This window comes from Magnusiomyces paraingens, assembly GCF_902498895.1.
Source record: "Magnusiomyces paraingens strain CBS 517.90 genome assembly, contig: contig1, whole genome shotgun sequence".
Classification (NCBI taxonomy): domain Eukaryota; kingdom Fungi; phylum Ascomycota; class Dipodascomycetes; order Dipodascales; family Dipodascaceae; genus Magnusiomyces; species Magnusiomyces paraingens.
In genome coordinates, this window is record NW_022474067.1 from 4,698,244 (window position 1) to 4,720,223 (window position 21,980).

Genomic DNA, 21,980 nt, shown 5'->3' on the forward strand with positions numbered 1-21,980 from the left:
TAGTTTTAATCTTTTAACGAGGCTTTAGCATTGGTCTATGCATCTCTTGAAGAGTTATGTTTTTCCTGCTATCAGTTGAGGGTTGATCCTGGGCTTTGAAAGGCCCCTTGGGCTTTCCTCCGTTCCCTGCCTCTGTGAATAATCTCCAGTCGCTATCCGTCTATGACTTTTTTGTTGCTACCATTTGGGCTCTTGAGGCTCTTGGGATTTGACTGAAATCTGACGAGATGGCGATACAAGCTATCACGATATTATTAATATAATTATATCGTAGTAAACGTAAAATTTAAAGAAGTAAATTCTTAATCTTCTATGATTTACTTTGATTTTGTGGGTTAGGGATATAATTTAATTCCGAGGTGAAAATTTTTTAACATGATTTGATCTTCCCCACCCCCCTCATTTTGAATTTTATTATTTGAAGTTATCCAACTGGTAGTGATAAAATATATAAATAAGAACTGTTAACCTGAAGTTTTTTGATATATACTATTTTTTTTTTTTCAATCTTGTAAAAAAAAAAAAAATTTAAAAGAACCGTTTCTTTAATCCTTTCCTTATTCTCTTTCTTCTAATAAAATCTACCATTTACTACATCTCATCTAAGCTTACCATGGGCGCTATGGATAAAATCTCTGAAAACATCTATGTGGGATCCGTTTGGGCACTGTCGTCCCCCCGCGATCTCAAGGCTGCAAATATCACCCACATTGTCAGCTTATTGCGCGGCGATGTCACAGACATGTCTGCCTTAGGCTTCAAGCAACTGCACATTGAAATCGATGATGACGATGAAGAAGACATTATGCGCTTTTTTGCTCAAACTAATGAGTTCATCGATGCGGCCGTCCGTGAAGGCGGCAATGTCCTGGTCCACTGTATTGCTGGTATCTCACGTTCCGTCACAATCGCCACCGCATATATCTTAACTGAAACTACAAAACCCCCGTCTCCAGAAGATTCCACTAAACCTGATCACGGTTACTACATTGCTCAAAAGGCTAAAGACAATGAAGATCTTGCAACCACATTTGTCACGAAAACAATCAATAGCATCAAACAAGGCCGCTCTATTGCAAACCCAAACGACTCATTCCGTTCCCAGCTCGTTATTTTCTTGCGTAGTGGTTGTGCTATTTCTCTCGAAAAGCCTCTTTATCGCCAATGGATTCTTGCAAAACGTGCTGAAGGTATCCCTCTCACAGGACAACCTCCAAAAGATATCAACTACGTCTCTGCTTCAGATGGCATGTACAAACTTAGCTCCAATGAATCTTCCGGTCAAGTCCCACCTACATCTACACTTGCTCCTGGACCAAGGGTTCCAGCTAGTAGACCAGCCCTGACTGATCTCTACGCCAGACTTCAAAGAGCTCCTGAAGCTTCTAGTCAAACTTCTCTTGGTGCTCAACCTGCTCCTACAAATACACCTATACAACCTAGACTCACCCAGCTTCGCTGCAAAAAGTGCAGGTAAGTTTCCCCTCACTAATCATTTTCCTTTTGAAGGATTTCTTTAGTCCCTGGCTAACAAAAACCCAGACTCTAACTTTGATTTTTTTTTTTTTTTTTTTTTTTTTTTTACCTTTAGAACCCCGCTGGCCAGCTCCAAAGCTTTTATCTTACACACACCACCATCCAATGCCCCCGGCTTAAAAAATGCTCCAAGAAATGGTCTTTCTGTTCACTCTTCACTCGACCGCGCCTGTATGCAATACTTTATGGAACCTGCCATGTGGATGAAACCTGAACTTGAAAAGGGTGCTATTGATGGGAAGTTCTGCTGTCCAAAATGCAACTCCAGAATTGGTTCATACTCTTGGCAGGGGAACAAGTGTAGCTGCGGTACTTGGGTTACTCCAGCTATAGAGCTTCAACGTGCTCGTGTTGATGAAGTGGTTGTCAGACAACCTCTTTGATTATAAAAAAAATTTTTTTTGTTAAACATATTAAACATAATTAGAGTTAAATTTTTTTTTTTTTGAAATAGACTATTCAAGCCTCATGTTACTGAATTAGGATAATGACATTTCTTATGAAATCTATTCCTTTTTTCTTTTTAAAAAAAATATTCTCCCTTTTTTTCTTTCTCACTTCTTTAATAAAATAAAACAAAACAAAATGAGTATTTTCACAGAGCTTGGTTCTACACAGCAAAACTTTCGCTTTCAATGCGAAGAGATTGTTTCAATTTTAATGCCTAAAAACTTCACTGTATACTTTAATAAACCCGGCTTTACCCAACTTTCTAAATTGTTTTGTTTTCTTCTTTTCTAACTTTACTAGTGTTGGTCTTTTGATAAAATTTCAAATGCGATTGTAAAAGTAAGAATTTTTTAAATCCTTTCTATTATTTTGTTGAAACTAACTTTTATAAATAGCATCATCATGATCTAGATTCCAAGAAATTAGGTCAAGAACTCCATTTACTTTTACTAGAGTCTATAAATCGAGGGAAGGAAGAAAAAAAGAATTTAATTTTTAACGTCCGTGTAAGTACTCCAAAATTAATTTTTTTTATTTTTATTTTTGATGATTCTCTCAAAACTAATTTCTTAAAGCATGTGGTTATTAAAATTCTAAACGAATGGATTAAAAATTGGACACAATATCGAAGCAATAAAAAGAAAACGAAGAAGTCTTTTCGGAGAATTCTTAATAGACTGGCTTTCCTCGTTGACTTGATATACAATCAAGTAAAACAGCAGTTTTTACCAGATGCACTTAACTTGACACTACAAGAAAGAGAAGTTGCTATTAATATAAATCTTAAACCTGAACTTGATTTAGACTCAGATTTTGATCAAAGAAAATATTTGGCTTTTTACAATGATCAGAAACAATCACCAACCCCACAAAAGGTGAAATTTCCAAAGATCAAATACCAAGACAAAGAATTGAAGTTTAATGAAAGAAATATTATTTTCGGCAAAATGGTTCCAGATTTAGTATATCTTCCTCCCCAACCTTGGAGCCAAGTACCCATGGAGAATAACTTTTTAAAAATTATGAAAGACATAAAAATATACCCCGGGAAGTCTTATTCCACTAAAAAGCAGTTTAGCTTGGAAATGCAAATATACCATCATTCACATAATCTTGCTATGCAATGGGACACAACGACACCAGAGGATTCCCTTGAAAATGTCAGTTGTTGGTCAGTCAAATGTCATAACGAGTCTTGCTCTTATACTATCAAAATGCGAAGTTTTCCAACTTTTATGAACCATTATGTCTATCGCATCACAAAAGTTGTCGACCACGACTGCGAAAATAACGGTGCATTGGATTCCGTTTATGAAATTGGTGATCAATTCTTAGAACCGCTTTATGACGTTGGTTATGTAGTTGATAAGTTCAGGAGTGACCATTACGTTCAACTCTTTAACTTTTTTAGGACATTTTATAATATGCCATTTTATGAAGGAATAGGGCTTACAGATGAAGAAATAAATCAATCTCAAAAAACCGTGGACCGCGTTTGCAGTGCCATGGAAACATACAAAAATGATTTTTTGACTGATCGTTCGTCTGTAAAAAATTGCTTTTTGGTAGGATTGCTGATTTACTGTGAGATGGGGATAGAATCAGGCGTTTTTATTGACGCTGAAATGGATAAAAAATTGTACGTATACCCACGATATTCAAATGAACCACCCGTTATCCCTACTGTACCGACAACCACATACACTGCTGCAATCACAGAAATAAGTCTTGCAAACCACCGAACATTTCATCGAGTCAATGTTTTCCCTAGGTCCCCCCCAGGAAATTTTATGACAATTTATCTCGATCAATTTGAAGTACCACCGTCTGCCAAAACCATAGATGATATGATCTATATCAATGCTACCCCAGAAATACGTCACCGTCTTATCAATGCCCAAAACTTGGAAACTTGTCGAAAAATTACCTTTGGAGCTGAACAAACTTTGCTGACAAAAATCCTTACCCAGGACGATATTGCGGCTATGAACAAATCAAAATTTAAAGGAATGTTCATTGCGCCTTTAGCTTTGAGAAAAAATAAAAGATTGCTAAAGCCAATAGTCCGGCTTTTAGTCTACCCGTATTGGGAAAAAAAGTGGAAAAGAGATTTAAACCTATATTTGGCTTCTGGTTATACCATCACTGATACACCTGTAATACTAGCATTTGGGGTGTATGGCCCAGAAAATAAAGAAAACTGGGTTCTGTTTTTAAAAAAACTTAAGAATGTTTTTACATTTGGCATTGAAACCGACCCCACTTTTTCTATGGTTTCGTTTTATATAACACCCGTCATTGAAGCCATCAATATCGTGTTCCCAGGCTGTCATCATTTCCCTGACTTTGGAATTTGGTCGTACATTATTCCGACTCTTGTTGGAGACGAGGATACAAAGCAAAATATTTTATATTACCTAAACCTACTGAATGAAAAGTCAAATAGGCGAACAGCGGTATACATTTACCGGGAAATGATGCCATATGTTCTTGAGCTAGAAAGAGAAAACCCAGATATGAATCACATTTGGGCTGTTTTGAAGTCGCTGGAAATACTCAGCCCTGATTTTTCTAATATTCCTCATGAAGAAGTTTTCAATGCTAATGATGTCAATTGGTTGGAGAATCTTAATGGTCCTCCAAATATGATTCGGACTCTAATGGAAATTTACAATCTTTGTTTACACCACATGAAAATTGGTCTCAAAGCAATGTTTCCAAAAAAAATATCTAATATTTATGAATCAACTCCACAGTTTCGCAAACTGACATGCAGCAGAATGGAGATGTATGAGATTGCTGAAATGTTTAGAAAATTTGGGTTCCAAAACGGAGGTATTGAAAGTTTTCCACTTGATTAGGTTTTTCTTTCAAAAAAAAAAAAATAAAAAAATAAAAAGCATGGATTTTCTTAACAATGAAGTAATTTTTATTTAAGGGTTAATAATATTCAATAAATTGTTGATCTTTTTGTGTTTTTAAACTATAGTCAGATTTGAGAAGCATTGGTAAGATCATTTAAACGATTGCGGTTCCATTCAATATAAATAAGAGGGTTAAGACCTTCAATTAAATCATCGACAGCCGTCAAAGAATTGTTTCCAAAACCAAGATCTTGTTCAAGGTTTAAGATAGGATGGCTGACACGGAGGCAGATACGGTGGGTTTTAAAGTAGACCTCAAATTCTTCAATAGAAACAGAAGTCATAACAGCTTTGCGAAGGTATTGTTTAACTTCATGACTAAATTCATATGAATATGAATATTAATGCTAAAAAAAATCATATTTATATCGGCCTCAGGATTTACCAAAATTAGTAGGGTTTAATTTCCAAGCTTCAGCATGACGTAAAACTTCACTTCACCAGTAAGAAATTTGCAAATGCTACGAGGCCAATCGGCAATATCAACGTTATAACTAAAAAAAAATAAACTGAGTAGCAAAATAACGTTGATCAAGAACCCTCCGATAGTTTTTTTTTTACCAGCGTAGATGATAAGTGTTGGGTTTGAAAGAAATATCAGTATTGTTAGGAACAAAGAAAAAACCCTTCAGGAGCAACAAATGAAGTATTAAGGGCAGCCATTGGAGATGGTAATAAAACAAAAATAATAAAATAGGAAATTAATAATAAATTCAAAATCAAAATCTGAAAAATAGCTATCAATATATTTTGGTAAAAAGGGTTTAAATAGAGTCGGAGCCTCTAAAGAAAGAAGTAAGCGAATAGTCTACGTGACCTTAGTAGTCAGGAATATATCTGATAACAACTAAGATGCATCATACCATTATAAGAACAGTATAATAAGTCTAATACGGTTTGTTTTTATTTTTACGATATATTTATATATATATAAATTTTATAATGATATTATTATAGAGAAAAAACCTTAATGTTTCATAGTAATTTTTTGGGACTTAAAAAAAAAATGGATTTAGTCAGTACAAACAATCTTATTTTTGCCTAAAATTTTAAATTTAAGAAATAATTGGCTTATTTAAAATTACTTTTAATTAAATATATATATATTTAAATGTAAAACAAACCGTGTTAACTTTTAAAACATTAGAAAATCCACTAAAAAAAGAAATGTGAGAATTGTTTTATCAATTGATGTAGTTTTAATATCATATTTTTTATTATAACAATGCGGCTTAACTGGCTCGATGGTTTAGTGGTATAATTCTCGCTTAGGGTATTCTAAGCAATTTGCGAGAGGTCCCGGGTTCAATTCCCGGTTGAGCCCAGTCGTTTTTACTTTCTTTTTTGATCCTAATAATGCTACTTGAACTGGTGTTCCTAAGAAACAAACTGACAAAATAACAATTCAGCCATGTCTGAGTTATTAGACAAAAAAAATAACGTTTTTAGTGCCGTTGCCCAGAATCGAACTGAGGTTTCTTCGGAATTGTTCGATTTTGAAGCCACAACGAAGTGTACTAACCACTATACTACAACGGCTTTTTGATAAACTTGCCTGGGAGTCAGACTTCGCAAAATAAATCCTCATCTAATAGGTAATGGATAATAAAATATCTTGTAATCGGGAGGGAGAGGGGAAAGGGCTGGATGGTGTAAAGGGTAACACGTTCGCTCGATAGCGGAAGATACTGGGTTCGATTCCCAGAATACCCCCTTTTCCTGAGGATGTGTACGGGAGTATACACCTAAACTTAAAACCATAGGCTACCCTGGTTACAGGAATGCCGACTCTTCCGTACAGTCTAAATAGCCTGCAGGTGATTGCGGACCGTATCTCTGACGGAAGAGATTAAGAAATACATGGGCGTCCGTGAAGATAAGTGGAAATGGGTTGGGAAGGTTTTGGGACCGACAGACTGGTTCCCCCTGTTCCTCGTAAGCTGGCATCAGGGCCCATCTTCCGGGCTACCGGAGACGCACAGAACAGAAACCACCCGTACTAAAAAGGTACAAATGAAAACCGGCAAGTCACATAGTCAGACAATAAAAGGATAGCGCAGATGCTGATGTTATATAGTTCTATAACCCTTGAATAAAAACAAACAAACAAACATAATCGGGAGGGAAAGGGGAAAGGGCTGGATGGTGTAAAGGGTAACACGTTCGCTCGAAAGCGGAAGATACTGGGTTCGATTCCCAGAATACCCCCTTTTCCTGAGGATGTGTACGGGAGTATACACCTAGACTGAAAACCATAGGCTACCCTGGTTACAGGAATGCCGACTCTTCCGTACAGTCTAAATAGCCTGCAGGTGATTGCGGGCCGTATCTCTGACGGAAGAGATTAAGAAATACATGGGCGTCCGTGAAGATAAGTGGAAATGGGTTGGGAAGGTTTTGGGACCGACAGACTGGTTCTCCCTGTTCCTCGTAAGCTGGCATCAGGGCCCATCATCCGGGCTACCGGAGACGCACAGAACAGAAACCACCCGTACTAAAAAGGTACAAATGAAAACCGGCAAGTCACATAGTCAGACAATAAAAGGATAGCGCAGATGCTGATGTTATATAGTTCTATAACCCTTGAATAAAAACAAACAAACAAACAAGTAATCGGGAGGGTTTGGTTATTGTTAACCTCCTGTTCCTCGTAAGCTGGCATCAGGACTTATTTTCGGGCTGTTGGAGATGCAATATTGAAGGCAAAATTAAAAGTTTATTTTGAAAATGAAAAGATATATAGTATGGACAAGAAGGATAGCGCAGATACTGATGTTATATAATTCTATAACCCTTGAATAAAAACAAACAAACAATATCTTGTAATCCTTTCTTTAATTTTTATATTGAAGTTTCGGCATATTGTTGTCTGACGATTTACCTATGAAAAAAAAAAAGTTTCGTCGAATAAATTTTATTTTTTTATAATAAAAAATATATAAAAAAGTAACTCCGACACGGGGAATCGAACCCCGATTTCCACGGTGAGAGCGTGAGGTGATAACCATTACACTATATCGGACTAACTTAAAAGTTTAAAGGAGTTATCGTATTAATGTAACAAAATATATCTTCATAATGATTGTATTGACATTTTTTATACTCAAAAACGATAGCGCAGATGCTGATGTTATATAATTCTATAACCCTTGAATAAAAACAAACAAACATTATACTCAAAAATTGTATCTAGGGGATGTAACAACACTTTTTTATTTTCTGTAGACACACAGAACAAAAATACTTGTATTAAAAAGGTAAAAATGAAAACAGACGCAAGTCACCTAGTCGGACAATAAGATGCTGGTGTTATATAATTCTATAACCTTTGAATAAAAACAAACAAACAAACAGGTAATTAAGGGGTATATGGTTTGAAGATAAATTTTTGGTCGGTTAGGGCTACCTGATAAGAAAATAAATCATATTTAATATATTTTTAAGCATAAATTAAGAAAACTAAACAAATATACATTACATCACTAATATGTTATTCTGATACACTTGATACATTTAAATGTACTTGTTTTCAACAAGCCATTGCTTGACTTCCTTGCCGTCACGCTCAACCCACTCAGTATTTGCCTTGATAGTGTCAAGAGCCTGGCCCAAGGAGCGCTCAAAGCCATGTGTATTTTTGTCGCTATAGAATGTTTCAATTTCCTTGTATGCCTTCTCAGAAGCAAAATTGGTAATCATAAGACGCACGAGACGGTCCAAAACAACCATGTTGGTGGAAAACTTCTTGTAAATGGCATCCCAGTTGGCCTTGAGATACTCCCATGACTTCCAACGGGCAACAACATTGGCAGCAAGTGAGCCACCAATAGAATGGGTATCTTGAGAAGGAACTTCATCAGATAAAATATAGTTAAGACCGCGGTCAATCAAAGCAGCATCAGTCACAGAGCCGAGAGAAGAAAGAGCAATCTCAGCACTGTCAACACTAGAAGGCTTAACAACCTCCTGGAAAATTGCATCGTAAGCTTCGGTAAGCTCAGAACCAGTGGTATACTTAAGTACAGCTGTGAAAACAGCGTGACGAAGAGATGGATGGATAGCAGACTTGTCGCCAGTCTTCCACTTAGCAAAACGAGTCTTGGCTTCGGAAATCACGCTCTCAACACCAACCTTAACAGAAGAGCCAATGATGAGAGTTCTCAAACGGCCAGTGCGGTAGCCCTCATCCTTAGCAAATTCCCAGCCAAGTTGTTCCAGATTGTAAGAAAGAACGTCCCTAGTAAGAGCAGCAAGACCCTTTTGAGACTCTTCATCTTGTTCAAACCAAACAGAACGAAGAGCACCGAGACGCTTAAGAATCTCACTCCATACCTCAAAGCTAGTGTCTTTCTTGAGAGCCAAGATCAGAGATAAAAGACCAGAGGTAGAGCCGCTTCCAGCAATGGCGAGAGAAGCAGCATCAGCAACAACACCGATTCTGTCATTGAGAGAAAGTTTCTCAATATTGGAGGCAATGTTTGTGAGCTGTTCAGCAGAGTAATTAACGCGGTAGACGTTAGTCTGGTTTTTATTTAAAAGGAAAAAGTCAACTTCGTTAGCAAGACCAAGAAGAACAAGATCCTTGGTTTCCAAAGTGGTTCCAGAAGAAGATGTGATAGTGGCATCAGCTTCAGCACCGCTGGAAAGCGACAGGGGGACCCACCAGACAGTCTCATTCTCTTCAGGTTTAACATCACCACCTCTAAGGAAACGATCCTGCTGAAGAGTGACATCGCCGGTATCCTTATTAACAACAACAGTGATAACAGGGAAACCAATCTTTCCAGTCCAGTTCTTCATGGCAGCATCAACATCGATACCTGAGACATCAGAAAGCGAAGACCAAAGGTCGATAGTGTGGGCATTACCATAAGCATGCTTTTTAAGGTAGTTGGAAACACCCTTGAGGAAGGTTTGAGTGCCAAGCTGGTTACTCAGCATGCGAATGGTAGAAGCACCCTTGAGATAAGATATACTGTCAAAAATCTGATCAATATCGAGAGCAGACTTAACAGGAACTTCAATGGGATGAGATTGACGCAAAGAGTCAAGGCCAAAGGCACCCTGAAGAGCCTCGGTAATGAAACGGGAAAAGACCTGCCAATCAGGGTATAGGTGGTCAACTGCCAGCCAGCCGACATAAGTGGCAAAGCCTTCATTAAGCCAAAGCTCGTTCCACCAGTCCATGGTGACGAGGTTGCCGAACCATTGATGAGCCAGCTCATGGGCAACGACGTAAACTACCCGAGTCTTGTAAGCAGCATCACTAGTTTCCTCATCGTAAAGAACAGCGGTAGTGCGGTAAGTAATGAGACCCCAGTTCTCCATGGCACCGTGTGAAAATTCGTGGACAGCCAACAGGTCGACTTTAGGAAGAGCATAATCGATATCAAAAATTTCAGAAAAGTAATCAACAATCTTGGCAGCGCTTTCAAGAGCCAATTGACCCTGGCTGGAAAGACCCTTAGTGGTGTAGACTCTCACAGGCAACTTGCGACCATTGTAAGATTTTTCGGTAAAGGCTTCAATGTACTCAAAATCACCAGTAGCCCAAGCAAGCAAGTAAGTGCTCATGACAGGAGTGGTATCAAAAGTAACAATCTTGGTGTTTGAGCCGTCCTCACCAGACTTCTTACCACTGCCTGGGGTTTGACTGGAGACAATGGGCATGTTGGAAATAGCAGTCCATGTCTCTGGAACAGCAATGGAAAGGTCAAAGGTGGCCTTAAGATTAGGTTCATCAGCACAAGGGAAAGCACGACGAGCATCAGTAGCTTCGAACTGTGTAGACAGCATAAGGGTGTCCTTTCCGGAAGAAGCCTCCTTGTACTTGGAGCGATAGAAGCCAGCCATGTTTGTTTGGATAATACCTGAGTAATTGACAGTGACAAGAACCTTACTGACAGCCTCCCCAATAGGAGTAGCCAATTCCAAAGTCACAACCTCTGTAGGCTTGTCATATGAGATGGAGGTCACATCAATGACCGACTCGGTTTTTGTGGAAAAGGTGGCGACAGTTGCATCCTTGATAGTCAGGTCGCGTGCATTGAGGTAGACCGCGCTTGTGGGAGCGGTAACAGCATAATGAATGACGACGGTACCGTTGAAAGTAAGAGCTTCGGTATCAATTTCGTAGATCTTTAGATTGTAATTAACGGGCTTAAGGCCCTTAGGCAAAACATCGCGGTCTTGAGAAGACATTAGTGGTGGCAAATTTTGGTTGTTTATAGTGGTTGATGGTGGTAGTGAAGAAAAAAAAAAGTTGGCTGGGGAAAAAGCCTTACCTGAGTGGAGTATTTATATCGTCATCAATCACAACAACAACAACAACAACAACAACAACGACAACGACGCATCCATAAAAAACGGCGGATATCAAAGGAAAGCGCCGTGTACACTAATAATTCAATTAATTAAAAAAAATAATTCCTAAATGTATATCTTTATGATTATTATTATGATTCCACTTCAGTCGTCAACGCTCATATCGGATTCCTCATCTTCCGAAACACGCAGACCCCCAGCTGAGTGTGTTTGCTGCAAAACGCCGCCTGTAGCAGGTCCCAAGATGGGTGTAGACTGCATCTCGACCGAAGCATTGCTTGTCATGTTCCCAATGCTCAAGCTGTGAGATCCAGAATGCTCGTCATGTCCGGCTCCCAAAGAGTTATCATTGTGATGTCCAGATACGGCATCATTAGTTATTATCGCAGCCGTATTATTATTGTTGATGGTACTAGTTGGTGTTGTGCCGTTGCTATTATTACTCCACCCATCATCACCATCCCCACGCCGGTACGGATTTGCAAAAAACAGTCTACTATATCGTCGATGTACCGCTGCACCAGGCGGCGGCTGCGTTCGCCCAGGTGTTTCTGGTGACTCGGGCCCTATGCCATACTCAGAATCGAACCGCGAGCTTACCCGTCGACTGCCGCGTCTTGATACCGTCGTGGGAAACCCCAGTGCCGCTTCAGCGCCGTTCGCGCCCAGCAAGGCTGGCTGGCCCGAGGACGCCGCTGCAGTCACTGCTACTTCCGAAGCTGGTCTGTTGGATGTTGATGGAAACACTGCAGCTGCAGTCACTGCTGCTGCAGCCACAGAAAGAATTGGAGGGGGTGTGAGCGACCCTGAGCGAATCGTCAAGGAGTACGGCGTTTCTGGATCTGCGCCAGACGACTGTCGCAGAGGCGGAGGTCCAAGTGGTGGTACCGTTATCAATGAAGGTCGAGAGTATTGCACAGGTGGTAGCATTCGCGGTAGCATTCGTGGTTCGGCCGCCTCTGCCGATGCATCTGGGTGATCAGAATCAAGCGATTGATTAGCACTGCGGGTGCCTCCTGGGAGAAGAGACCGAGCCGTGCTCTCCGCAATGAAGTCAAACCGACTACTGCTCAATGAATTGGAGAAATCGAACTCCATTGCCGAGCTCTCGCGCGTATGGCTATTTCCGTTACTGCCAGTGCCACCACCCTGATGGTGCATAATTGGTCTGTGTAGCGATGAAGATGATGACGAAGATGGAAAGTATCCGTGGTTGGCTGCTGCTGCTGCTGCTGCTGCCGCCGCTGCCGCTGCCGTTGTACTACCCCCAGCACCACTTGCGTGACTCCCATAGAAAAAGCTGCGCTCTGTATCTTCATCAAACGAGTATTCTTCTTCGTTAGGATGGTGCGGGGTGTGCCGTATGAAACTTGCGTTAGCTCCTGTAGTTGCTGGCGTCATTGACGTTCGTGGCTGTGTTTGCGGAGTACGATGTGTTTCTTCAAAATCATCTTGTTGGTAATCATCGTCGTCAAATAGGGGGCCCTCATACTCGCCTTCGTCATATTCATCGTCGGAATAGTCGTAGTTAAATTCCTCTGCTTCCTCAATTTCTGCATCTAAATCTGCCTCTTCCTCTGCATCTTCTTCCTCTTCTGCATTAGGTTCTTCAATACCTTCATCTTCCAAATTATTCAGGATAATATTGTTGTTCATGCCGGGTTGTCGCGCATCGTCAAATGTTATAGAACCTCTGCTTATGTCCGGTACTACTTCCATGGCCTGGTCCTCCAAAATTTCTGGGCCTTGCACAAGTCCATCAGTCGGCATGTCTCCAGGTACTTGCATCATTCCTACATCTAGATCCAAACTTTCCTCGCCCATTTCACTCATTTCTTCTTCCTCCAGCATGGTCTTAAGTGTTTTGGGTACTCCAGGAGGCTTCAAGTAGTCAAATCCAAACGTCCGTAGCGTAGCCATATAGTACCACCGGTTGAACCTGCTTTCAGTTATTGCTTGAGCACTTAATCCACAAGCATTGCGCGAAGGGGTCCATAAAACTAGAGGAGACCTACGAGCTTTGGGAGCACCAAAAGCTGACCTTGTCACAGACCCATCTAGTCCAGGAGGTGCAATCAAGCCTTCGAGCTGAGGACCTGGCATTAGCGGCTCTGGAGGAACTTCCTCGTGAGGCAAAACTTCATCATTTTCGTTATATCCGTTAAACATGTTGAACGATTCAAAGTTGTTTTGGCGGTTATTTGTTCCATGGCCAGAAGTGCTGCTGTTATTGTTGTTGCTGCTAATGTTGTTGTTGTTGTTATTATTATTGTTTGCTTTACGCATGCCTGCAAACGGTGACTGCATTACATGGGGAGTATGCCCTTTAGACCCTCGAGCCTTGTAAATATCTGTTGGCAAAATCAATGGGAACTCCATTGTTTGGATTGTCTAACTTGGTTCTTGTGGTGGGAAGAATGCTTTTTTAAAGGCTTGGAAACCCCAAAGAAAAAAAGAAAATCGGTGGATCGTAAACAAAGTAAACACAACAAGATTCTCACCCAAAACGTTATTTCAAAAAAAAAAAAAAAAAAAAAAAAAAAAAATTATTATATTTTAACTTTTTTTTTTTTTTTTTTTTTTCAAAATAGATAAAACATTCCGTCATTAAGAATAGAGATTATTTTTATATAATATAATATGTGTATATACAACTAGTTCAACAAAAGACAGTCTATACAAATCTGTCCATATCGTTCATAAATCATCATAAAAAGAGGAAAAGAAGAGTTGGTCGTAGGGTACAAAAAAAAAAGCACCAGGCTTCCTATGAGCTCTGAAGCACGCTTTGACCAGACTCATTAAGTCTAACAGTACCATCATCCTCTTCCTCTTCCTCACCAGACCCAAAAAGCCAATCCCATTGCCCCTTTTTGTGGATCATGGCCAGAAGCAAAATAGCAGGCAAGTGGATGACACTACCCCAGAAAAGCTTCCGTGCAAAGCCGTTGCACTTTGCAGAAGACGAATACGACCCTTGGCCACTGCCATTTGTGTTCATATTAAACGGCAGTCCTGTTTGGTAAAGAACGCCGTTACGGTTGGCAATTGGCTTGACAGAGCGCTGCTCCAGCCAAAACTTATAGGCCCATAATGTAAGCCAGCCATTGACAAGCGAACTGTCAAAGGCAAAAACCCAGTCTGTGATGTTAAAGTAGCTCATGCCAATACAAATAGGAAACATTAGGAGCGAGTAACGTAAAGCCACGCGCGCATTGAGTGCAGGGTTAGTCCACGCTGCCATGACATACCCAGCATTCTTGTACTCGTCACGAATGCTATGACTGAGAGCATTAAAATGTGGGAATTGCCATGTGTAAAGCAAGGCTGCTAAACACCACGCACCAGGATCGGCAAGCGAGCTGGAGGCGGCCCAGCCCATAAGGGGTGGAATGGCGCCAACAACAGCGCCAACCCACGTGTTTGAGATGGACTTGCGCTTGAGAGTTGTGTAGATAATACCGTAAAGGATAATGTTACTGGCGCCAAGGTAGGCAACGGTAGGGTTGACTCCCCAGTACAAGGAAGAAACACCAACAATACCAGAAATAGCAGCAAAGCTGAAAGCCTGATTAGGGGTGATAAGACCACGGACAACGGGACGAGTACGGGTGCGCGTCATGAGAGCGTCGTACTGGTACTCGCGACCCATGTTGATTGCGTTTGCCGATCCCGATGAAAGGGTCGTACCAATTGTAAGAAACAAAAGCTGAGCAAGCGTAGCATGGTTTGGCGTGAGGGCATAGGCAGACATGGCGGAAAGCACAACCAGCGCGGAAAGACGGGGTTTGGTGAGTGCAATATATGGAGCAAAAGGAGATTGTGTTTTAGCTTTAGAAACAGACTTTTTGGTGGTAGTATCAACAGGAGTCACTACAAATGGTGTATTAGCAGAGGCTGTTGCCGCTTGGGAAACAGTATCTGTGGGTTTAGTGATACTTTCGTCCTTATCAACGCACGAAAAAGCCTTGGTAGCAAAATCGACTACAGGCTTTGAGTCTGGTGACAAAGAAACACGGATAGGTGTGGGGAATGGGTTTAAAGCTGCATCTTCTGCAGAAGTTGCATACTTGGTAGCAGCATCCTCTGTAGATGTAGCAGTTTGGGGTATCGGTTTTTGGGAGCTCTCTGAGTTGTTTGGTGTGGAGGAAGTTGATGAAAGTGCTATCTGCAAAAAAGAATTTGAAAGGAAATCAAAAGGCTTAGAAGATGAAGACGAGTGAGAAGAAGCAAGTCCCGAAGATACAACGGAGGCCAGAATACCCGAAGACGAAAAAGTCCGTCGACGAACAGGTGATCTGTTTTGGGAGACAAAAAAACGCCGGGTACGGGCAAGAGGCTCAATGTCAGCAAAAACCACGGCAGAGTACCCGACAGAAAATGACAGCAGCTGCTGGTTGGCGAACCCCGTGGCTCGGGATTTCAGCAGCATTGGTTATTTTTGAGAGGAATGTGTACGTTTGTGTTTGTGTTTGTTAGAAAAAAAAATATTGGCTTCCGTTCTTAAGTCAGCATGTGAGCGAGACTAGGCTGAGACGTATTGAATAGAAAGGTATTTTGACGGCCCCCCCAATAAAAAAAAATTGTGATCAAATTTGGAGCGTAGATCAGCACTTCAAAAGTGAGTTATCGGATCTGTAGAATATATAAGATGCTGGTTAAGCAAAAGGATGATGGTATTTGTTAGGGAGGGGGTGGTTGTGGTGATTGTGAAAAGGGAGGATTTTTTTATGTCTGTGCCTACAGGAAATTTTTCTGACTGGAGCAGGCTGTAACAAATGGAATAAGTCGGACTGTAACAAGTCCCCGGCCATTGGACGGCCTTTGCGCGCGGAGAACATAGAAAAGCCCTTACCCTGATAAGATTAGATCTTGTTGGCCAATCGAAATTCCAAAGAAGTAGAAGATTAGATTCAATTATATTATTGGTCCTTTTGCTCTTTTTCTTCTGTTTTTGAACCTACAATGTTCTCTCTGTCTTTCCCTCTTTCTTTCTCTTTTTCTGTCTTTCTCTCTTTCTCTTTCTCTCTGTCTCCTTTTTTTTTAAAAAAAAAATCTAAAGTCCTATTGTATTGTTTTGTTGAAATATAAAATCTATAAAACTGTCTTTTTAAGCACATAAACAAAATAAACTAGAGCGGCTATGATTACACTAATCATACTCACAATAGCCGGATACTTAAACTCTTGGGGAGTGGACCACTTCATTGTCTGTGCAAACGATACAAGCTCAAAAAAGCTCTGGCATGCTGCTTCAGCTGAAGAAAACCGTGCTCGGTTTTCAGCTTCAACACCATTTTGAATGAGGACTTGTGCTGAAAGATCAAATCCCCAGAGACCTATACGCGACAGAATGACGCCAACAACAAGATAAAGTGCACCACGAGGATCAGTTCCTAATTGAGGCCATGCAAGCGAGAGACCAGCAACAAGGCATGTTACTTGCCACAAAATGAAAATTGCACCCGAGTAAAGAGGGCCTGTGAATCCCATGACCCAGGGAGAAAGAAAAGTCGTGCTGAGCTCACAAATTACCGAAACCGTACGAAGCAAACCAACTTCGATTGGGCTACGGCCTTGGAAAAGCAAAAAAGATACCATTTGAGGACCAAAAGATAGCACTGTGAGATATAAAATAGACAAACTGAATGATACCAGTACCATTTTGTGATCAAAATAAAAAGTAAATGGTGAAACAAAGTTGAGGTATAACCATGAGATTAATTTAGACAAGATACCTACTCGAGATCCCTGTGTTGTAGCTGGATTTGGAAGATCTGTGGTCGGTTGAAGTGCTGGTTTGTCCTCCTGCAATTCATCAAAAGCCTGGTAGACTTTCTCAATGGTAAAGTACTCGATAAACATGGATCCAAAGTTCCAGAGAAGAAGTATCCAAATAAGACCCACAAGTGGTAACCATGCATCAAGATAAGAGATGGCAAGAGGTCCGAGAAGTTTGCAAAATAGATCGATCCGGCGCATTCGAGCATTGAGAATCTGCAGAAATCGCGAATCATTGCCTGCAATGACGACGACCCAGTCCCGTTCAACGGAAACAAGGTTCATAGTTGCACAAAGACGTTCTACGCAAGCACAAATGATGAGAAGAGCCATGAGAATGTTGAACTTTGCAGAATACACAAGAGGGTTAAGCTCCAACGAAGACTCGAAGGTCATTGCTATCATTTCGGCATTGCTATCGCCGCGCTGCGGTTTAAGAAGCAACGCCATGAGCCATAACAGAAAACATGTGGTTACGACGGCTATACGTTGGTGTACAATGGATGTTCTTACGACTTCGAGTCTGTTTGTGTGGTCAATGTAAAGGCCTAGCTTGTGTGAAAAAATAATGGCTGTAAGGGAGCGGAAAAAGGCGTATAGTGAGAGCGGCAGGAACGTGTTTGGAACCATTTCTGCGAGAAAGAGGACTGCACCATATTCCAGCACTCGTGCATTCCATGTGGAAAGGAAATGTGAGAAGTAAAGGTAATAAGATATTTTGTGGGCTGGCTGTTGTTGTTGTTGTTGCTGTGATTCAAAATCTTGGAGACTGTTTTCGGAGTCGTCAGTGGCCTGTGATGTTCTACTGACCGTGGAATCGCTCAGTAGCGCAGTTTCCTCGGTAGCCTTGAGCTTTCCAGTATCTTGTTTGCTTGATAATGTGACCATTGAACAGTTGCTTGTAAAAAGAAAGTTTAAAAAAAAGAAAAAGGAATGTTGCAAAGTCTTTTATTAAATATTTATAAGAAATCAAAGTCTTTTTTGATTTGGGGTGCGATCAGTTGTGTAGTAAGCCAGCATGAATCATAATTGCAGGCTGAGTAATCTGAGTCCGGCAGATTGTGATTGGCTAGGTGGGATTATGTCTAGAAGCGTGTGTATGTGTTTGTTTGCCAATGTGATTAAAATAGGCAAATCTCCCAAGTTCAGCCGGTTTGAAAGAAAAAAAAAAAAAAATTTGTGGTTTGTGTGTATAAAAAAAGCAAGTTGAAAAGCTTGGGCGTTGTGTGTGTGTATTTTTTTGTTTTTTTTGCCAGGTCCAAATAAGAAAAAGTCTAGGCCGCCAGTCTAGATGAATAGACCAGTTGCTACAAATGCACCAAGATAACTCCTACCATTAAAATAACTAGATTCACGTGCAATAACAGAGATTGATAGACACCGAAGTTAAACCGAAACGTTGAAATTTTTATATAAAAAACAGATATAAATACAATAAAAAGAAAAAGAAAAAGAGACATTAAATATATACTTAAACAAAGGCTTGGATGCCAGTGATTGCACGACCAAGAATCAGGGCGTGGATATCGCTCTGGCCTTCGTATGTCTGGACAACAAACAGGTTGTGTGCGATACGGCCAATGTGGTATTCATCACTGACACCGTTACCACCAAAGATCTCCATAAGCTTGCGAGCATGGTACAGAGCGCGCTCAACGTTTTGACGCTTGACAACAGAGATCATCTCAGGGGTGCCCTCACCAGAGTCTTTAAGGCGGCCGACCTGCAGCGACGCGAGTTGGCCGTAAGCAACATCAGTCAGAGCCTCAGCAAGCTTCATTTGGATAAGCTGGAATGATGCGAGGGGCTTGCCAAACTGCTTGCGGTCGAGAGCATACTGGCGAGCAAGGTTGAGAGACTCCTCAAGAGCACCAATAGCACCCCACGAGATACCGTAACGGGCACTGTTGAGACAGGTGAAGGGGCCCTTAAGACCGGTAATTTCAGGGAACATGTTTTCGGCAGGAACCTCAACATCGCTCATCTGGATCATACCAGTGATGGAAGCGCGCAGCGCAGTCTTGTGCTTGATCTGAGGGGTAGCGAGGCCACCAGAACCGCTTTCGACCTTTTCACGTTCAACAATGAAACCACGAATCTTGCCATCGAGCTTAGCCCAGACAACAGCAATGTCAGCAATAGGAGAGTTGGTGATCCAGTTTTTGGCACCATTGAGCACGTAAACACCTTTCTTTGTGGGGTGGGGTTTGGCAGTGGTTTCCATTGAACCAGGGTCTGAACCATGGTTAGGTTCAGTGAGACCGAAGCAGCCAATGAGTTCACCAGTGGCCAGCTTAGGAAGGAAGCGCTCCTTCTGTTCAGCAGTACCAAACTCATTGATAGGGAGCATGACGAGAGAAGATTGGACACTCATAGCAGAACGGTAGCCTGAATCAATGGCTTCGACTTCGCGAGCAATAAGACCATAAGCGACAGTGGAAACACCAGCGCAGCCATAGCCCTCAATAGTAGGACCCAGGAAGCCGAGTTCACCCATCTCACGCATGACCTTCTTGTCAAAGTGCTCATTGCGATAGTCTTCCAAAACACGGGGGTAAAGCTTGTCGCGGCAGTATTCGCGCGCACTCTGAGATACAGCGAGCTCCTCGTCGGTAAGCAGAGTATCGAGACGGAATGGGTTTTCCCAGTTAAACTGGGCCTTGGCAGCAACGCGCGAAGTAGAAAAGCAGCGAGCTGTAGACGAGGATGCCAGACGGGGGATATTTCTAAGGGTGGAATTGATCATTTTATATAGAGGTAGTATATTGGGATGGGATGTGGTATTAGAATAGTTGAATAATTTATAAAGATATAAATAAAAGATGATAGAGAAGAGAAAGAGTAAAAAGAAAAAAGAAAAAAAAAGAAAAATTACAGAGGGGGGAATGTCTGGTTTTTATATATATACACAAAAAAAAAACTTTTATGAGAAACTCTTTGACCAAGCTGTTATTGAAAGAGAGGGGGAGGGATTGAAAGAGATTCTTTGAGTGGTGGTGATCTGTGACACCGCATTTTGGGAGGAGGTTTTGGTGTTTTTCGGCGAGTTGGCGGCTAAAGCGGCTTTGGGGGGGATGGGTTCTGTTTACTTGGTGTGTCAAAGTTCGTCTGGCTTCGTCTGGCTTAGGAAGGTACATTCGGTCAAACAGCCGCTGAAACCCTAGCCCATTGAGGGTCCATGCTCCCGCTTTATTGCGCCCACGAGGGTCCATGCTCCCGCAACACATCTTTAGCGTTACCCCAGATTTTCCAGCTGGTCTTTCTTCACCTTCGATAACAAACGTCTCACCATAATATATTGGGCTATCTATATACAACTATATAGACCTAACACTACTGCAACTACTACTACTCCAAAGATTGCATTTACTCGAGATTCTCTATTGTCCTAAAGGAAGAATGCTTCCAGAAAACCCATTTAATCCGAGGAATTTGAGTGAATGAAAAGATTATCCTTTCATTATTACCACTCGGCAAATACTGCAAACTTATGCCGTGGCTCAACCTTCTTGGGCTTGAATATCTTTCCTCCAATTCCGCGCGACGTATGTTTAACCACAGACTTGACTGCGCCCAATGTTCTTCGGCGGCCTTTGTGTCGTTTTTTACCATTATACCGCCCGTTTTTTTTGTTTAGCCAAGTATCAGCATATTCATCAGACTCTCTCAATTCCATGCCATATCTATTGTTGAACAAAGGACAATCAAAGAGATACGCATCGCCTCGACCAAAAATGCGCCCGTGCCGCAAGTTCTTGAGTCCGCGCCGACCACCACCAAAGTACCACCAAATGGGAGCTTGAGCCGCATCCACAGCAAACTGCACGACGCGCGATACTTGCTCATTGCGGCCCAAAACAAGTTCAATTGGCGCCTTTACTAGGGCCACCACAGCGTCTCGTTTGCGCTTCATGTAGTGCTCTAAAATGCGCGCACGCAACCTTGTCACTGGGTTTAGTGAACTTCGTTTTTTTTGAATATAAGATGCCGTGCTGATTGTTTTTTCCACATCCTTGGCAAGTTCATCTACAGTGGGTGGTACAAGGTTTGCATTATTTTTGTTAATATTGTTGTTCAAAAGGATTGCATGTCTATTTAGCCTTTGATTTTTGCGAAACCTGTTGCGCCGTAAAGACTCTTTTTTGCTGCCACGTTCTTCTTGGCGGCGACGACGATGACGCGCTAAAAATTGTCTAAATATTGACTTCTTTCGCTCAATGTTATTACTAGTAATATCATAATCAACTTCAGAGTCCAAATTCTCTGGAGCACCCAGTAAAGCACTGGGTCTTTGAGTTTTCAGTGCATGTCTTCGCACTCGTTTCCCTTGCCGCAGCCTGTCCCGGGCCCGTCGTTCTTGTTTTTGTACAAGTTCAAGTCGCCTTCTGTTTTTCTTGTTCATTTTGGCATTTTCAGATGCAAGATAGTAATAAGATTGTTTCCTTCGTCTTCGTCGTCGTTGACCAGTTGCTAATTGACCTTGTTGCAAAAATAGTGCCACAGGCGATTTCTTTTTAGAAGGTTCTCTTTTTGAAAAAACTCTCCTAAGCCTGCTTTTATGCATATTTTTCTTGTCTCCTAAATGTTGGTGTTTGTCGGTTGGATCTTTACCTCGAATGGCATTCCATATATTTCGAAAGTCCCGCTTTCTGCTTTCTCTAGCAATAGGAGGAGAATACACTTCCATGCTTGATTTTTTTATATATTTTTTACTAAATTTACTTGATCTAAAGTCAGTGAAAGTTACATTTTATATTTATTTGAATACTTTTGTTTTCCAAAAAAAAAACTATAAGGGACCCGACAGTTGTCTTGTTGTTGGTGATGAAGAAAAAAAAAACTGAAATCTGGGGAAACTAGTCCACTCTACAGCTTGTTTAACTTGCTCTATTTTCTACCAAAAAGTAAGACGTAAGAAGTATAATTATGAATCATTCTGTAATATACTGTGTATTAAGTAACTTT

At 41.1% G+C, this 21,980-nt stretch overlaps 9 protein-coding genes across 9 annotated transcripts; 2 read left to right on the plus strand and 7 right to left on the minus strand.

Moving 5' to 3' along the window:
• Nucleotides 1–613: 613 nt before the first annotated feature.
• SAPINGB_P001422 (uncharacterized protein) lies at nucleotides 614–1,919 on the plus strand (the record flags this gene model as incomplete). The annotated part of the gene is made up of 2 exons (XM_031996144.1): nucleotides 614–1,473; nucleotides 1,592–1,919. 2 exons carry the CDS (start codon nucleotides 614–616, stop codon nucleotides 1,917–1,919), a joined length of 1,188 nt encoding a protein of 395 aa, XP_031852035.1.
• A 1,281-nt stretch (nucleotides 1,920–3,200) lies between these two features.
• On the plus strand, nucleotides 3,201–4,847 carry SAPINGB_P001423 (uncharacterized protein; the record flags this gene model as incomplete). The annotated part of the gene is made up of 1 exon (XM_031996145.1): nucleotides 3,201–4,847. The coding sequence occupies one exon, from the start codon at nucleotides 3,201–3,203 to the stop codon at nucleotides 4,845–4,847; it is 1,647 nt and encodes a 548-aa protein (XP_031852036.1).
• A 128-nt stretch (nucleotides 4,848–4,975) lies between these two features.
• SAPINGB_P001424 (uncharacterized protein) lies at nucleotides 4,976–5,573 on the minus strand (the record flags this gene model as incomplete). Its single annotated transcript, XM_031996146.1, has 2 exons — nucleotides 4,976–5,228; nucleotides 5,536–5,573. The coding sequence occupies 2 exons, from the start codon at nucleotides 5,571–5,573 to the stop codon at nucleotides 4,976–4,978; spliced, it is 291 nt and encodes a 96-aa protein (XP_031852037.1).
• Nucleotides 5,574–8,423: 2,850 nt separating this feature from the next.
• SAPINGB_P001425 (uncharacterized protein) lies at nucleotides 8,424–11,111 on the minus strand (the record flags this gene model as incomplete). Its single annotated transcript, XM_031996147.1, has 1 exon — nucleotides 8,424–11,111. One exon carries the CDS (start codon nucleotides 11,109–11,111, stop codon nucleotides 8,424–8,426), a length of 2,688 nt encoding a protein of 895 aa, XP_031852038.1.
• A 267-nt stretch (nucleotides 11,112–11,378) lies between these two features.
• SAPINGB_P001426 (uncharacterized protein) lies at nucleotides 11,379–13,613 on the minus strand (the record flags this gene model as incomplete). The annotated part of the gene is made up of 1 exon (XM_031996148.1): nucleotides 11,379–13,613. One exon carries the CDS (start codon nucleotides 13,611–13,613, stop codon nucleotides 11,379–11,381), a length of 2,235 nt encoding a protein of 744 aa, XP_031852039.1.
• A 388-nt stretch (nucleotides 13,614–14,001) lies between these two features.
• On the minus strand, nucleotides 14,002–15,666 carry SAPINGB_P001427 (uncharacterized protein; the record flags this gene model as incomplete). Its single annotated transcript, XM_031996149.1, has 1 exon — nucleotides 14,002–15,666. The coding sequence occupies one exon, from the start codon at nucleotides 15,664–15,666 to the stop codon at nucleotides 14,002–14,004; it is 1,665 nt and encodes a 554-aa protein (XP_031852040.1).
• Nucleotides 15,667–16,328: 662 nt separating this feature from the next.
• Nucleotides 16,329–17,903, minus strand: SAPINGB_P001428 (uncharacterized protein; the record flags this gene model as incomplete). Its single annotated transcript, XM_031996150.1, has 1 exon — nucleotides 16,329–17,903. The coding sequence occupies one exon, from the start codon at nucleotides 17,901–17,903 to the stop codon at nucleotides 16,329–16,331; it is 1,575 nt and encodes a 524-aa protein (XP_031852041.1).
• A 583-nt stretch (nucleotides 17,904–18,486) lies between these two features.
• Nucleotides 18,487–19,761, minus strand: SAPINGB_P001429 (uncharacterized protein; the record flags this gene model as incomplete). The annotated part of the gene is made up of 1 exon (XM_031996151.1): nucleotides 18,487–19,761. One exon carries the CDS (start codon nucleotides 19,759–19,761, stop codon nucleotides 18,487–18,489), a length of 1,275 nt encoding a protein of 424 aa, XP_031852042.1.
• A 717-nt stretch (nucleotides 19,762–20,478) lies between these two features.
• Nucleotides 20,479–21,702, minus strand: SAPINGB_P001430 (uncharacterized protein; the record flags this gene model as incomplete). Its single annotated transcript, XM_031996152.1, has 1 exon — nucleotides 20,479–21,702. The coding sequence occupies one exon, from the start codon at nucleotides 21,700–21,702 to the stop codon at nucleotides 20,479–20,481; it is 1,224 nt and encodes a 407-aa protein (XP_031852043.1).
• Between the last annotated feature and the right edge of the window lie 278 nt (nucleotides 21,703–21,980).